Here is a 16,793-nt window from a genome sequence, read left to right on the forward strand (position 1 = left end):
ACTCTTGGTTAGTTTAGCTTACTAGTTTTAGCCTTAATTAACTTTAGTTAGCCTCCTTAGGTGGCTACTAGTACTGTATTAGTGTTAATTTAGCTATTTTAGAGTATAAGCGACATATGCTCTCACTTGTATGAGCATGATTCACGTGTGATCATTGGAGATCAAAATTCTCTTCAAAATCCTATAAGTTCATAACAACATTTCAGCCATTTAAACAATTATGTTCTATTGCGTGACTCTGACTTGCCTCTACATGAAGAGGAGGAAGGAAATCTTACTTCAATTGATACTAAAAATACACTTTAACCACCTCCAAAACGCATTAGAAAGCCTCCATCTTGGTTGAATGACTATATTTGTCATGCAGATTCCAATCATAAAGGTAAAAGGGTAAGATCTAAGTATCCTTTATATCATTACATGTCATATGCTAATGTTTCATCTACATATAAGGATTATTTGTTGCATCTTGATGATGATTTGTCTGAACCCTCTAGTTTTGAAGAGGCTGTAAAAATTCAAAAATAGATAGATGCCATAAGAGATGAAATAAAGGCTTTAGAAGATAATAAGACTTGGATAATTATGGATTTACCTACAGGAAACAAGCCTATAGGATGCAGATGGGTTTTTAAAAAAGAAATATAAGGCTAACGGGAGTTTGTAAAGGTGTAAGGCTATACTTTTAACAAAAGGGTATAGTCAACAAGAAAGAATTGACTACTTTGAAACCTTTTCCCGAGTAGTTAAAATAGTTATTGTTAAGACTATTCTTACATTTACAGCTATGTATGCTTCCTTTATTTCAAGTGGATGTGCATAATACTTTTTTACAAAGGGATTTACATGAGTTTATATGAAAATTTCACAGGGATTTGATCAAGTTGGGCCTAATAAGGTAGCCAAGTTGACAAAATCTCTATATGGCCTTAAGCAAGCTTCAAGGCAGTAGAATACCAAGCTTACTGATGTGTTAACACAAGGGGGTTTAGGTAAATAAAGTACAATTATTCTCTGTTTATTAAACAAAACAAGTCTAAAATTACTCTCATTCTTGCTTATGTTGATGATTTGATTGTGACTGGTAATAATGTTCAAAGTATAAATACTATTAAACAGCATATGCATCAAAAGTTTAAGATTAAAGATTTGGGTAATTTGAAGTATTTTTTGGGAATAGAGTTGGCTAAATCTGAAAAGGGTATTATTTTGACTCAATAAAAATATGCTTTAGATTTAATTTTTGATATAGGTGTAAGTAGTGCAAGGACCCTTAGTATTCCAATAAAATAGAATGTTCATTTATTAGCTGAGGGGAGAATTACAGATCAAAGGAAGAAACAGAAAGCTGATCACAGTATAAAGCAAAATAAGAAGGAAGATTCGTTCTTAAAAAATCCAACTTCATATGGAAGACTGGTAGGTAGGTTATCTTATCTTATAGCTACTTATCCTGATTTAAGCTTTATTACATAGAATTTGAGTCAGTTTATGAGTACACCAAGGAAATCTCATAGGGAGGCTGCTGTGAGAGTTGTGAGATACCTCACAGGATGTCCTGGATTGGATATCTTGCTATCGGTATTAAAAGAAAATACAATAGAGTGTTTCTTAACTCTAATTGGGGAACTTGTAGAAATACAAGAAGATCTGGGACTAGCTATATTGTGAAGTTTGCAGGATCTCTGATTTACTAGAAAACTAAGAAACAGAATAAAATTTTAAGATCCTCTACAAAAGCAGAGTATCATGCTATTGGATCTGCTATTGCAGAGGTCGTTTGGGTCACTAGAATGCTGAAAGACCTAAATCTATATGATATTAAGCCTGTGCAAGTGTTTTGTGACAATAAAGTTGCGATTCACATTTCTAATAATCCAGTTTTTTATGAAAGAATTAAACAAATAGAAATTGATTTTCATTTTGTTAGAGAAAAGTTACAAGATGGTATTATCAGTTTACAACATATTGGAACTAAGAAGCAGCTGGCTAATGCGTTTGCTAAAGCCTTTGATTGTGAAGATCAAGAGAGAATGTTGTACAATTTAGGAACCATTAATCTGTTTGGATTCGAACTTAAAGGGGGTGTGAGAAATAGTTATATATATAAAGTTAGTGGGTTTTATTGTTAATATTTTGTATCTATTAGGCCTTCTTATGGGCTATATAAGATGACCTAAAGTGTCTTGTAAAGTTAGTTCAGTTTCAATAAAAATAAGTTTTGATTCTTTCAAGGGTTGAAGTTCTCCAGATCACTTTTCGATTTATTATAATTCTATTCTTTAGAATGCATTTTCATGCGATTCTGTGTTTTAGATTTAGTTTCGGAGTTAAGCTCAAGATGCTTTATTATTTCTATATAAGGTAGATGGGGACCAGGAGCCATTTGTGAAGCTTTATGCAAGAGGACTCCTTGAAAATAGACAACCTACCTAGCCAATAATAGTTGCCAAAAACTGTGGCTAAGGAATGGGCCAGTTGGAGATTGTGGGGCCCTCTAGATCAGTAACCTCAGGGACTATGGATAAATGGCTTACAATGGTTTCAATGGTCGAAGTAAAGCTATAAGGGGAAGCATTATATTTAAAGAATCAAAATGATAGAAGTTAGAATTAAAATAAAGTAAAAAGCAAGGAAGAAGAACGTGGTTGGAAAGAAACTCATTGGAAGTGAAGAGATGTGAGGAGTCTTGATTGGGATGAGGATTCTTGAAATAGAAGAAAAATACCAAAGTAGCATCCTGAGGAGGCTCGAGTGGATTACAAGAAGTGACCAAATCCTTAAGAAGAACAGTAGGGATGATGGCCTGAGAAGCTTGAGTAGCAGTGGTTTGAGATGCCATTATCGAAGAAGATGAACAAAGCAAAGAAACAGAGTAGCAAAAGCTTGAAGGGCAAGGAAGAGTAGGGAGTATGAAGTAGCAGAAGAATGACTGATGTGAAAGGAGAAGTTTATAGTCTCAAGGACTTGAAGAAACGAGAGACTGTGATGCTTCCCATTCAAATATGCCACGTGGCCTTTGAACATTGTCCATTTACATGCGGAGGGCATTGTTTGGGCCTAAAATGAAATATCAACCTAAAATCTCAAAGAGGAAAGAAAACTTAAACGACAAGCCCAAATAAAAACAAGGCTCAGTTCGTTACCATCAGGAATAGTGCCATGCACGCACTCAGTGTGACTCTTAAGACTCGAAGTGATTGGATATGGGAGACTATTGAGTAGACATAAATCTTGCAAGGCTGTGCTTAGTGATCACAAACATTTCGTACATAGGCTCTAGATTCTTTGGGCAAAATGGTCTCATATGAGTTATTATAAAAAGGGCTCAAACTAACAACAACGAAAGGCAATCACCATCATCATAAACATCAGAAACAACAACTCACACTAGAAAAGCCTCTTAGATTCATTTTTTTGAATTACTTTACCTTGTATTCCATACTTCAACTTTAGTTTCAGTTCATAAGTTGTAATCACTATAACTTTATGCATTACTTCCCATTAATCAAAAACACCTTTTTTCCCTAATCTTTTTGCATCTTGACATCAAATTGAACTGTGGTAAGATAGTCTGAGAATCCTATAATTATCTTTAAGACTCTGTATCTTAGGCACATCTTGTTTGTTGTTTAAACATAATATACAACTTGTGAAGAACAATCCTTATCATCATTTTTTTGCCACTATTAATCTATCATCATCATCAAGACTAAAAGAAAGTAGTTGAAATCAATTACTCATATAAGTTATAAATATGCAGATCAAATTTTATTTTCAGTTGGCAAAAAAAATTATTTTCAAAAACACGTTAATTTATTCAATAACGATCTTTAGAAAATTGACTACTAGTTTATTAATTGATCGGTGACTCATTTCTTTATGAGAGTATAAAACAAAATTTCTAATAAATACATTAAATAAAGGATATTTGTTTCTTATAAATAAAACAAAAAATATACCTAAAATTGTCTTGTAAAAAAGACCAAAGGGAATACATATTTATCATATAATTGAACCCCTATAAAATTCAACAAATGCTCGGGCCTAAAATCTAATTATCTTTAAGTTTCATAGAAATTTCACAATAAAATTATTGAAAATTATGACATCTTTTGAGTCAAATTTGGAGCAAAGTCTAGCATGCTCTGGCTAGAATGGCTGAGAGGATTGGTGAGGACAAATTCATGGTACGAGTCGAAGCCAAACATGGCTCTGTTACATCATAAAACCAATGCAAACAAAAACGACGAAGGAAGAAGATAATGCGGTTCAAAATTGCCTCCTTTTTTTTGCCAAAAAAAAATGCAACTCATGATATTAGTACTAATATAAAAAGGTTAAGGGTCATTTTTGTTCTTCAATTTTACCAAAAGGTCACTAAGGATCTTAAACTCAATTTTAGGTCAATTCCATCCCTTAACTTTAGTTGACTAATAGTGAACCCCACATTATACTTTTTATGGATTAAGAGTCATTTTTTGTCATTAGACTATACATAAAAGGTCATAGATACCATTAAACTCAATTATAGGTCAATTCTGCCCCTTAGCTTTAAAGATTCCCTTTGTTATTATCCTGACATTAAAAATACTTAACGTCCGTTAGTCATCAATGGGTTTCACTATTTTAAAATATTTTTTATTAGGTTAAGAGTCATTTTTGCCCTTTAACTTTTATTCAAAGGGTCATTTTTGCCTCTCAACTCAAATATTTTGTAATAAAAAGATACTAAAAAAATATAATGTGGGACCTACTCGGAATGAGAAAATGACAAGGCGATAAAGAAGAGAATCTTTAAAGTTGAGAGATAGAATCAACCCATAATTGAGTTTAAAGGCATTTGTGATCTTTCATATACAATTTAAGAAAAAATGATCATTAATCCTTTTCTTATTATAAAATATTTGAGTTGATGGTGCCTACTAACCCTTTAAGTAAAAGTTGAGGGGCAAAAATAATATTTAACCTAATAAAAAATATTGAAAAAAATAATAAAATTTACTAATAACTAATGGACGTTACGTTAGAATGATGAAGGAGAGAATCTTTAATATTAAAGGACATAATTGATTTATAATTAAGTTTATGTTCCTTAGTAATCTTTTAAGGATAAAAATGATTCTTAACCTAATATAAAATAAAATAAATGTCACGAGAACTTCCACAAGTCATAAATATAAACAATTATTATAAAAAATTTTGTATCATACAAGAAGACACTTGGTTAATGGAATTTTTTTTTCCCAAATAGAAGATACTTGAAACTTCCATTACTTCTATATCTTGAGTATTCACAATCACCAAAATACAGGGGATGATAGAAAATGAGTGCATGAGTGGTGTGTTAACAAGCACAATGGTGTTACACACACACACACACACACACACACACACACTCTGAAGTCCAAGATCTCCAAAAACGTGTACGATATTCTTCACGTTTTCTTTGGCAGTATGGCAAAGAATTCTAGAATGATATCTAGAATATTTTCAGGTATAATATAATTAGAAGTGTGACTCATAAGTTTTAAGTTTTAAATAAAAGTGTAGTTTTTGGCTTTTGGCATCAAGTGGAATCAGAGCTATTAAGTTCGAACTTTTAAAGATAATTGGACCACAGCTTACATACACACGACATACAAAAACCTCTGCCAGATCACAAGGAAACAAATGAATAAACCAAAGAAACCTATTTTCCCCTTTCTAATTTCTATGAACACAAGCCTCTCTCCGTAATCATGTGTTTGACAGGTATAGCATTAGCAAAGGCTAGAGAAATGAAATCAAGAAATGACATTTCCGGGGAGAAAAGGAAGAAACATATTGGTTGACAAATTAACATAGACATACTTGCTCAATGAGCTTCACCTAATACTCATATAACATACACCATGAAGCAGAACGCTTTTTTGGCTCTCTAAGTTATCCATGAATGGTTTCGTTTGACACAAAGTACATCTATACTGAGAAAGCAAGGGATCATGAGATAAAAAAAGAGAGGAGAAAATGAAACTGAAAATTCCTCAACTCTATGCTTTGCCATTAGGTTTAGGGGATTGTAGGGGAAACTGGTGGTGATATGGAGATGCATGAGATCCGTGTGGTATAGAAAGGCTCCTCTGCTGCTGCCCATTCCGGGAAAGCAGCGTTCGCCCGTTTCGAGTATTAGGGCTGGCACTGAAGCGGTCAGCTTGCATCGTCTGAAAATAATATGATGAGCTTGCCATGTCCTTAAGGTTTGGCAGGGGCTTTAAAGCTTCTACAACTTCACTCATCAGGGGTCTGGCTTTTGGATCTCTGCTGAGGCAGTGAGCGGCCAGTTGGGCAGCCTTTTGAGCTCCTTTTATAGAAAAGTGACCTTCTAACCGAGGATCTATCAACCTATAGAACCTTCTTCTCTCTCCAAGATGTGGCCGAGCCCATTCAACAAGGTTATGCTCGCCATTGGGTCGGTTTTTGTCCATAGATCTTCTGCCAGTCAACATCTCAAGAAGAACTACTCCAAAACTGTACACATCACTTTTTGATGTAAGATGTCCTGCCACAAAAAGTAAAATATGATTAAAATCAGTCGGATGATTCAGATTTTGGGATATAATAAACGAGATTTGGAACAAATTTAAGTATAAAATATACTCACGATCAATCTGCAGGTTTTCTAGGTTATCACACTCAATGAACGGATCATGTCCATTAAAAAAAAAAAAAACAAGACTAAAAATAACCACCATTGATAATTGTAGGCAGTTAAATCATCAACTCTGAAATGAATTAGTTATGATATTAATCGATAAATCCACCTTACAAGGTCATTAAAGAGAGTAACACTTAGCATCACTCAATAAAGAGCATGAACATTGCACCAAAAAAGCAGTCCCACATGGAATTGCATTTTTATAATTTTGTTCTTAATTTTTGAAAGAATAATGATATATGGAGCAGAACCAATGACTGCAAAATATAGTCAAGAGAGAAAATAAAAGAAATTTGTGCCTGTGTTACTTTAATGAAGAACAAGACTTGTGGGTTTGGACTCAACATATTGAACTATAATTACCTGTCATGACATATTCTGGCGCTGCATAACCATAAGTTCCCATCACCCGGGTGGATACATGGGTTTTATCACCCTCTGGACCATCTTTGGCGAGTCCAAAATCTGAAAGCTTGGCATTGTACTCCTGGATTGTTACACTGTTAGAAGGATTGAACAAGGGAAAATGATATACTCCTACAGCAGTTTTTGGCACTTACAGCATCCAATAGTATATTGGAAGTTTTAAAATCCCTATATATTACTGGTCGTTCAGCTTCCTCGTGAAGAAAAGTCAGACCCTTCGCAGCTCCTAGTGCAATTTTCATTCTAATGGACCATGGAAGTGGCAGGGATCCTACATCAAACAAGGATATAATCCCAAGAAAGTGTTGTCACAAAGCAGATATTTTATATTCCAGTCCACCCATGTTGGTTCTAAACATTATTCCACTACAACCCAGGAACACTTACCCTAACATGGACATCTTGAAATGTAAACTTCTTCATATTAAACGCGTGTATCAGTATTTTGAACTTTCTATAAGTGATAGATTACTTATACAGGAAAAAAAACAGCACGAATTATTTTATTTTATAATTTCTAAGTATTATGCATTATATTTATCTTAAAAGAACATACTCAATCAAAAATTGTTAATCTACATAATTGATATTATTCATAAACTCTTATAAAAAAACTATTATTCATAAATTAACCCAAAAAAAAGTTTTTTTAATTATCTTGTCAAGATAAGTCATCTAGTATTTAATTTTACCCTTCTCTACAGTCTTTTCCCCATTCTTTGGGCTCATCTGTGTCGAAGCTAAGTTTGGCTCAATTTTATGCCATGCTTGGCACACCTAGGAGCGACATATGACATCCAAGCCAATAAATAAACAAATAATTGTTTTACTTTAGACAGCTTTGCGTATAATTGGGCACATTTGCAGGTCACAAGAGTAGTCTCCAATAGGGTGTTCATCCTTGTAACCGTCCAAGTCAACCTGTTTCCTACCTGGTCATATCAGATGGGTATTCCCCAGCAAAAGAAAAAAAAAATGAGACAAGGCTGTGCAAGGCAAGACACAGGGGGGATTGAGATGGGTATTTCCTGGCCTGAAAAAAATAAGGAAGAAGCTTTGCGAGATGAGACGGAGAGGGCGTTAGGACAAGACAGGGACACAGGATCACCCTCGAAACCATCCATCACTTCCCGAATATTATATATATTTATATATTATTATTTTTAAATATGTATTAAATATATTAATTATATTAATAAAATTTATTCTAATATTAATTATATTAATTATAATTTTAATATCTGCAATCCCTATTCAAAACTAAAAGTTCTTGATACTAATAATCTTAATAAGACAAAGCAAGGAGTACAAGGTAATCTCTTTCTTAACAATATACTCCATGTTTATATATTAAAAAAACTACCACTTGTTTTGTTTTTATTTATAAGAAAAATCATCTATCTCAATAAGCATTTATTACAATTTTTCTAAATTACCCTTCACAAACTACAGGAGGCACCTGTGAAGAGAATGAAACGGATAACTTTAAACCATGTCAAGAGAGGTAGAGGAAGACCAAAGAGAACACTTTTAAAGGTTGTTGACCGAGACCTCTTAACTAACAATATTTTTAAAAACTTGATAAATGATACAGCACAATAACTTCATATAATCTATGTAACCGACCTCACCTAGTGAGATAAGGTTGCTTCTTCTTGTTGTTGTTGTTGTACACTTCATAAACTAATAATTTTCATTCATGAGAAATAATTAACACAGCCTTATTTTGATTAAAAACAAGGGCATTTTGGTCAAGTTTTTTTCTTTAGTTCCAAATGCAATTATTATCGTTAACTGATTTTCTTAAACTGTGTGATGCAATTATTTTCTCTTATATATAGAAACAGAGGAAGTAATAATTATATTAATATAATTTGTTTTTATATCTACCTATTTATCAATTTTTGTTTATATCGTATTTTTTGCTTTATTTTTTGGAAAAGCCAATAACTTCAAATATCTCAATTAAAGAAGAAGAACACTGACCTGATGTTATGTCTAACTTGTCTATTATTGTTGCTCTTGTAGCTTAAAGGTCATCTATAGTTGCTGTAATGATTTGTTATGTCTCATGTACACTTGACTCTAAATTGTACACTTGTAGTTGTGATTGACACAACTCAATAATTGATTTTAAATCACTATGATTCATGTACTCATATTATTTTGGTTTTAAACTTAACAAGTAATGTAATTTAATATTCTAATGAATATTATTATCCAAATTTTTCTCCCATGTTGTCCGCTTTATTAGAACATCTCGATCTCATCCCGATTCCTAATGAAATAGGACAACTTTCAAAATGGGATAGAATATGGGATAAAAATTCAGTCCCAATCATTTTCCAGGACAAGACACAAGATGGAGGTGTCTCAATCCCGTCCCGTGAACACCTCTAATCTACATCATATTTGTTTCTTTCAAAAAGGGCACAATGAAACTTCTTCACATGAAATGATTATAATTTAAAAGGCATGACACCATTTTCCACCAAGATTTCTTTGTATTGAGAAGAACACCATGTTTTAAATAGAGGCTTCTAGCAGAATTATAAATTTAGTGTGGCATTAGCAACTTTTTAAGGGGCTCCTAGTGCTCCAAATATGATTAGAAGATAATTTGAGGAAACTCATTAGACCAAGGGGGGAACTTACTCCTAAATAGGTGGTTCTCCAGGCTTCCCCGAGGCATGAATTCATAAACTAGCAACCTTTGATCATCTTCAATACAGTAGCCTATGAGTTTAACAAGATTTTGATGAATTAGATCACCAAGAAAACTTACTTCAGCCTGTCACGCAAGACAAACAAGAAACATTATTAAAAAAGGAGTAAAATATAATGCAATAAGAAAAAAAAGGTCAAAATCTACAAAATTCATATGATAAAACATTATCAAAGTTACAAACCAGCCATTCTTTATGACCCTGGAGCCCATCATGGTTGAGAGTTTTTACAGCAACTGTCAGCCCTGTGCCAGGTTTCACTGGAGCAGTTCCATTTTCCTCAATCCATCCCTTGAATACGCAACCAAACCCACCTTCACCAAGAAGACTCTCAGGCCGGAAGTTTCTTGTTGCCACCTTAAGATCATTAAATGCAAACTTTCGCAGCCTGGAAGCAACCTTAAGCTCCTCTTCAAGTTTGGAGGTGGATGAATTACTTTCTGCGTTACTTGTGGTTGTAGAAGAGACTACTGGAGCTGTTGGTTGATCTCTACTTGTACCGTTAGTTGATTTACTTTCAGCTAATGAGAAGCCAAAACAACCAGACAGGCTAAAAATTCAGAATCTAAAACAGCAGCAACTTTGAGCAATATTGAGCTTGGGCAAGATGAGAGGAAATTTATAGTTTCAAGGTTGAAAGGAACAAAGAAATACAGAAAGCCTATGAAAGTAGACGCTATTTGAAATAATTAGTTGTCAAGAGACAAGTCATTTAGGATGCATTTCATGCAAGTAATACAATTTGATTGCCATAAGTTAGCTGAGAATGCAATCATATAATTTATGAATTTATCCCCCACTCAATGAGGTAACAAAAACTCAACCGGAAAATGCTTTTGGAAATAAGGAAATGCAAGGAAATTGAGCCCGGCAAAGTTCTCAAAAAGACACTTGTTTTGACACCGCTGACTCTCGCACAAAGAAAGGACTAGTCTCCACCATTGTCACTTTTTAAAAAATTTTAAATTGAGAAAATCGATATGTGAAATTCACAGTTAAAATATTTCAGCTCATCTACGTTGATAAGGGCACATGGTTGCCAATGTTTATATTCAGCTCTTTCCATACAGGATTGAACCCAGCTACCTTTCAAATAGTTACTCAACTAACTCTAACATTAATTACTTACTAACTTTTAGTCCCAGCTGCAAAACTTGCTAATTTGTTTCAGTCTAAAATTCCAACTCACAGTAGCTTCTCACCCAGAGTAATACATATGCAAATGCATACTATTCAAGAATATGGAACTCTGCTTGGGCTTTAATTTTAAATGTACACTTTAGGAAGTAGAAAATTGAAGTACATGAAATTTTTATTTCACAGTAGGCGAGCCACATCCGTATGTTCAAGTCAATTCTGATGCAATCCTCTGAAGGGGGCCACAGCAAAACTTCTATAATACACTTGTTGTACAACCATCATTTGTCAATCATTTTACATTTTGCAGCGTAATTTCAGATTGAATCGCCTGATAAATCAGTAACTTGCACTTGACAGTCAGGAAGGATATTTTCCCCCTAATGTGAACTGTGAAGGATCATATGCTGGGAAAATACGTAAAATCATGCTACACTGACTAAGAAAGGGTACAATTCAAACAGACAGCTAAACATGCATAGAGTTGGAAATCCCGAGCATATCATACATGAACAACATTTTTCCAAGGAACACAGAAGTTACCGTAATGAGTACTGATGCTGCTAACTGAGCTATCAACCTTGGATCTCGAAGAAATGCAGCTCCCAATGAACCTCAGGCCAACCCAACACCCAGTTTCTTCCTCTTCTACAACGCCATCATCTTTCTTCTTCTTCTTCCCCTTTGATTTGCTGACATCCCAAGACTCCACCTTACCATTATCAGCACCCAATCCCATCTCTCGAAGACCCTGAGAAGTTAATCTCAGATATCATTAAAAGCCCCCGAATACCGAACACCACTCCCTCCAATGTCCCCCTCCCAGCACCACGAACAGCACAGAAGCGCAAGCCCAGACTATAAATTCCCTAAATAAAACCTAAAAAATTACAACTTTACTCCTCCAAAGTCCTCAAAACACAGTAATCAACACGAAAACCAGTAATTTAAATCTAGAAGGAAAACGAAGAGAGTAGATCACGTGGAACAAATCAGTATCCAAACGTTCTCGGGTCTTCTGAGCCCTCGATTGATCGGCTTGTGAAAGTTGAAGTGAGTGGTATCAGCTCTGCGCAGGAGGAACGAAGCACAGGCGTTGAACTAAGTACAAAAGTAACCTCTCTGCTCAAAGACACAGAAATCTCAGAGATGAGCTCTTTCTCTTGAAGCTGACCAGTAGAATACAATGCTGCAGAAAAAACAAAAATATCGATGTCCTGCCCAAGCTGCCTTTCCAATTTATCGATTCTCTCTCATTCTTTGCCCCCTCCATTGCTAATCATTTATTTTTCTTTAACCGAATCAAAGATTAGAAAGAAGAGTTTGCTCATAAGGAGATTTACATAGAAGTACCCCGAAAAAAAAATGACATTAAAGGACTGAAAATATTTGAAGTCACATGGAAAGAATAAAATTTTAAAAAAATAAAAAGACAAAAATTTAAATAATGTCGGTTGCAAGTATGTTGTAAATTGTTGGAGTTTTGTAAATATTTAAAACTTACAGTAATTATAAATTTCAAAAGCTTAGTTATAAATATCAAAATATTAGTTAAAATTATAAATATATTGTAAATTGCCAAAGGCTTATAAAAAGACATTGATAACTTATCAGTATCACAACCACACTTTTAAGATTTATAATTTAGCTTCTAATATTTATAACTAAGTTTTTAAGATTTATAAAATTTTCCCAATTGCAACTTATTTAAATACAAATTTAAAAGACTTACCATTAAACTTCTAGGTTTTTTAATTGCTTCCTTAATTTACAAGACTTCAAAAATTTTAACTTATTTATAACTAATTTTCTAAAATTTATAACTGATTTTTTTTTTTTTAACATTTACAACAAGACCTCCGCAATTTGCAATTAAGATTTGTTTGATCACGTACAAGCATATTCCTTCTATTTTAAACCTTGGTCCTCCGTTGTCCTTTGCAAATATATAGTCTTTTTGGTGTTATTTTTTTATGGTGGTCCTTCAACGTCAATCTCCCCTTGTAGGCGTTATTTTTAATGGAGAGAGTCATAATTAACCGTTGGTTTAGTATGCAATGAATGAAGGAAAAAAAAAAAACGAGCATAGTCAGTAAATTAAAAATTGTATAAATTAGAATCTAAATAGAAGATGGCAGTGACTAGTTATCAGAAATGACAACGAGCGAGTGCAATGTTCTAGCTAAACCAACTCATGACTAAACATTTGGCATCAATGATCATGTTTCCTCATCCCTCTTTTTTTTTTTTGGTGGGGGAAATTCGGTGAATGCCAAAAATATAATTATTTATTCCACATTTTTATTCTTCTGTATTACTCTCTGTCTCTTGTCAAAATTAAAAAAAAAAAAAAAAACTAAGAACCTGTCTCTCCAGTTGAGTCAATTTGACGCAAGCAAAATGCCCCTACGTGACGAATAAAACGTCGCATCCTAAAGAGCTTTCGTTGGACTGACTGTTTACTACACCATAAAACCAAAGCAAACAAAAACTACAAAGGAAGAGTTCATCCAAGAAAAAAAGAATGCATTTATTCCAAAGTCACTCACTATATCAACATCAATATAAAATAAAAAACGTCACGAGTAAAATTTATTCATAAGTCACCAATAGTACTAATTATTCCATTCATGCAATACCTGAAACTACAGCTGCTATATTTTGAGCATTCACAATCACGAAGGACCAGAGATGGATAGAAATGTGCTCGTGCATCAGTGGAATATTAACAAACACAACGAAACTTAGAAATGGTCACCCCAGAAAAATTGCATATACTGAACCACTGATATTTCAGACTACTGAGTTGCATTTCCCTGGAGAAGACCATCTCTAATTTGTGAAGCGACGTCTCTTACCGCACCAGGTCCATGTGGAATGAAGACGGAATTGGATTTTGATGATGCACCAATCTCCTTCATTGTGTCGAAATACTGGGTCACTAGAACCATGTCCATGACATCCTTTGATGTTGTCCCAGGTACATTATCAGAGAAGGCTAACACACTGTCCCTCAACCCATCTACTATGGCTTGGCGCTGACGAGCTATTCCAAGCCCTGCTAAGTACTTCGATTCTGCATCACCTTCTGCCTTCTTGATCTGCAATATCTTCTCTGCTTCTGCTTTCTCATTGGCAGCCACCCTCAATCTTGCAGCTATTTGTAGCAATGATTAAATCACAGGGTAAATTAAAAGAAGATGAAAAATAAAACAACCCACATTAAATAAGTTCCTGCCCAAATAAAATTTAGCTTAAAATAGCTGGGTTCAAGAAAGCCTTCTATAATTTTCCTATCAAATTCATCAGGTAAGTAATAATGTAATATTGGCAAGTATTCTCCACTTTCAAATAAAAAAAGGGTATTGGATATCCATTAAAAAAAAAAAATCAAATCTTTAGTCATCTGTTAGTATAGGTGTAGATTCATTTTTACTCTCAACATTTTGTACCAGCTCTCGGCCTGAAAAACTCAGGCCAAAAGCAACTTTACATTTCGTCCATTTATATGCATGAAAAATAAAACAAGTGAAATTTCAGCGGAACAAAGAATTGCCATCTAAACAGCATACCAGCATTTATCTCATTCATGGCTCTCTTCACTCGCTCATCTGGTTCAATATCCACTATAAGAGTCTGAACTATCTTATAACCATAAACTGCCATAGCCTACATATCCACAAATGAAAGCCATATATTTTAGATATCCTTACTCTAATCTTCTAGAAACAGAACAAAAAGAAGGAAGAAAAAGAAACACCTTTTCAAGTTCTTCCTCCACAGCTTTTGCAATTTCATTCTTCTGTTCAAATGAGGAGTCTAGATCCATCTTTGGAACACTTGCCCTGATAACTGAAATAATATTAAGGATTTATCAGTTTAGTCGTAAAATTGCATCAATAAAAACTAACTCTTCCGAGGAGCCCAGGTACAGATACACACCATCAAAAACATAGGCTTGTATCTGTTCTCTAGTATTGCTAAGTCTGTAAAAAGCATCCACTGCCTTGTCTTGCAGGGCACGATATTGGATAGAAGCAACCACGTTGACAAAAACATTGTCCTGATGGGGTGTAACAAATCAATGTCAGATAAAGAGTGCATCAGGAGAAATAGATGTTCACTATCTAGGGGGAAGAAAAAGCACATATAAACAGACAATTAAATTAATATTGAAAAATACATTGTCAAGAAAAAGTACACAGGTTATAAAAAGACAATATATGTTCCATTAACATAGAAGTCATAGTACCACAGACCTTTGTCTTTGTCTCACATCGAACATCTAGCTGCTGCACTCTCAAAGAAAGGTAACCAGCCACCTGACTGCCGAAAAACCAGGGCACACAGTGGCAACCAGGCTCAAGAACATCATCAAACTTCCCAAAAACTTCTTTGATAGCAACTGTTGACTGGTCCACTTGAAGACAACCAAGTGCTAGTCCCATCTCTAGGAAATCCAAAACAGAAGCAGATAGACAAATCCAACAGAAGACAACTCAGATGGGCTTTAGTTTTAAATGCAAAGCATGGGAATCCATATATTCAATACAGCCTCAAGCGAGGCCTCTTGAGACCCCTGGCATCCATTCGCAAAAGGACATGAGAAACGTAAAGGCTACTAAGCAGCATAATTCTAGCTTCTTCTTGTGTAAAATAATAGAAAAAATTCATGTAGGTACGACATAGCTATTACTATACTTTCGAGCTAACAATATTTGAATCTATAGACCAACGGATGAAAAGAGCAGAAAGAATTGCTAAAGAAAAAGGTGGGAGAGTTAATAAAGATATCTGCATGTCATATGTACTATAGTCGTCAGAAATACATTCTCATTTCCCAAATTGTTTTGAAGGAGGTTTGTAGCTGCAAAATTACATCGCTAGAAAGTCAGAAAACCATCGAAACACAGTATACAACGAGGGTTACCTTTTTTAACAATCAAAACTGCACATGTAAATTACTTCAAAATATTTCAAAAAGAAAAAGAAAAATACACATCTAAATCACTAACCTCCAGCTTTTTTAAAACACACATCTTTAAAATCATATCATAAATGAGTGGAAGAATATACAGAAAATGAACTTGATCAAAATTTAAAACTTAAAAGGGAAGGAATTAAAGCCAGAAAATGTACTGAGCAGCAGATATAGGAATAGAATTCGTCAGCAACAAAGGGAGAAAAAATCTATGAATCAATCAAACTACGATGGATCCAAGCGAACCCTAAACATTACAATTCGTATATCCCTAACAACCTAGAATTGAAGAGAAATGAAGCCCGTAAAGAAAAGCACAGTAAACGGAAGGAAGAAAATGGAAAGATTCTTCTTTCACCTCAAAAAACTCAACAAGATAACTATCGAATCAAGATAATTACAAATCGTTTCATGGAAAAGAACAAGATTTCTGCCTGGAAAAAAACGAGCTCACTGAAACAAAGAGAGAACGGAATTTCCAAGCACGGACACGGTAATAAAGAAACTTAAAATAACAACTAGGTGTATTATTTGTCTTATAATAATAAAAGACTAATCTAAATTAAGTATATTTTCTTGCGCATGAAAAGATAATATATTAAAAAAATTATTTCATGATATTTTTTCTTTTAACTACACAAAGTATATATATTTTTTAATACATCACATATTCACAAATATATATATATATATAATAAATTAAATTTATTGTTATTATAAAGATTTTAAAAATTTAATATTTTTATTTTATTAAATATTTTAGATTGATTTTAAAATTTTTATTATTTAAAAATAATATATAATTATGAAACATTTTAAAAATTAT

At 33.8% G+C, this 16,793-nt stretch overlaps 2 protein-coding genes across 8 annotated transcripts; both read right to left on the reverse strand.

Annotated features, from left to right (window-relative positions):
- Nucleotides 1-5,781: 5,781 nt before the first annotated feature.
- On the reverse strand, nucleotides 5,782-12,267 carry LOC129310633 (serine/threonine-protein kinase PBL34-like). Of its 4 annotated transcripts, none has more exons than XM_054952535.1 (7): nucleotides 11,969-12,267; nucleotides 11,530-11,844; nucleotides 10,033-10,370; nucleotides 9,779-9,914; nucleotides 7,258-7,394; nucleotides 7,061-7,184; nucleotides 5,782-6,541 (listed from the first exon to the last, which is right to left on the reverse strand). In XM_054952535.1, the coding sequence occupies exons 2-7, from the start codon at nucleotides 11,723-11,725 to the stop codon at nucleotides 6,033-6,035; spliced, it is 1,440 nt and encodes a 479-aa protein (XP_054808510.1). In that variant the 5' UTR covers nucleotides 11,726-11,844; nucleotides 11,969-12,267; the 3' UTR covers nucleotides 5,782-6,032. The 4 variants fall into 4 exon arrangements, with proteins under 4 accessions (XP_054808510.1, XP_054808508.1, XP_054808509.1 ...); XM_054952533.1 differs by having other exon boundaries at nucleotides 11,530-11,855; XM_054952534.1 differs by having other exon boundaries at nucleotides 11,530-11,866.
- Nucleotides 12,268-13,551: 1,284 nt separating this feature from the next.
- LOC129310634 (hypersensitive-induced response protein 1) lies at nucleotides 13,552-16,482 on the reverse strand. Of its 4 annotated transcripts, none has more exons than XM_054952537.1 (6): nucleotides 16,326-16,482; nucleotides 15,246-15,436; nucleotides 14,929-15,049; nucleotides 14,747-14,838; nucleotides 14,559-14,655; nucleotides 13,552-14,143 (listed from the first exon to the last, which is right to left on the reverse strand). In XM_054952537.1, exons 2-6 carry the CDS (start codon nucleotides 15,432-15,434, stop codon nucleotides 13,785-13,787), a joined length of 858 nt encoding a protein of 285 aa, XP_054808512.1. In that variant the 5' UTR covers nucleotides 15,435-15,436; nucleotides 16,326-16,482; the 3' UTR covers nucleotides 13,552-13,784. The 4 variants fall into 4 exon arrangements, with proteins under 4 accessions (XP_054808512.1, XP_054808511.1, XP_054808513.1 ...); XM_054952536.1 differs by having other exon boundaries at nucleotides 15,246-15,565; nucleotides 16,326-16,472; XM_054952538.1 differs by having other exon boundaries at nucleotides 16,402-16,462.
- Nucleotides 16,483-16,793: the final 311 nt, after the last annotated feature.

The sequence above is a fragment of the Prosopis cineraria genome, unplaced genomic scaffold, assembly GCF_029017545.1.
Source record: "Prosopis cineraria cultivar Desert tree isolate PC_DT_omini unplaced genomic scaffold, ASM2901754v1 PC5, whole genome shotgun sequence".
In the NCBI taxonomy this organism is placed as follows: Eukaryota; Viridiplantae; Streptophyta; class Magnoliopsida; order Fabales; family Fabaceae; genus Prosopis; species Prosopis cineraria.

Excerpts from the sequence above, each read along its gene's own strand:
- LOC129310633 (XM_054952535.1), bottom strand. The coding sequence starts at position 11,725 with ATGGGATTGGGTGCTGATAATGGTAAGGTGGAGTCTTGGGATGTCAGC. Across the intron at positions 7,185-7,257 it reads CCAATATACTATTGGATGCT|GAGTACAATGCCAAGCTTTC; the intron begins GTAAGTGCCAAA and ends GTAACAATCCAG. Across the intron at positions 6,542-7,060 it reads GCCAGAATATGTCATGACAG|GACATCTTACATCAAAAAGT; the intron begins GTAATTATAGTT and ends TTTTTGTGGCAG.
- LOC129310634 (XM_054952537.1), bottom strand. The coding sequence starts at position 15,434 with ATGGGACTAGCACTTGGTTGTCTTCAAGTGGACCAGTCAACAGTTGCT. Across the intron at positions 14,839-14,928 it reads ACAAGCCTATGTTTTTGATG|TTATCAGGGCAAGTGTTCCA; the intron begins GTGTGTATCTGT and ends ATATTATTTCAG. Across the intron at positions 14,656-14,746 it reads TGGAGGAAGAACTTGAAAAG|GCTATGGCAGTTTATGGTTA; the intron begins GTGTTTCTTTTT and ends GTGGATATGTAG.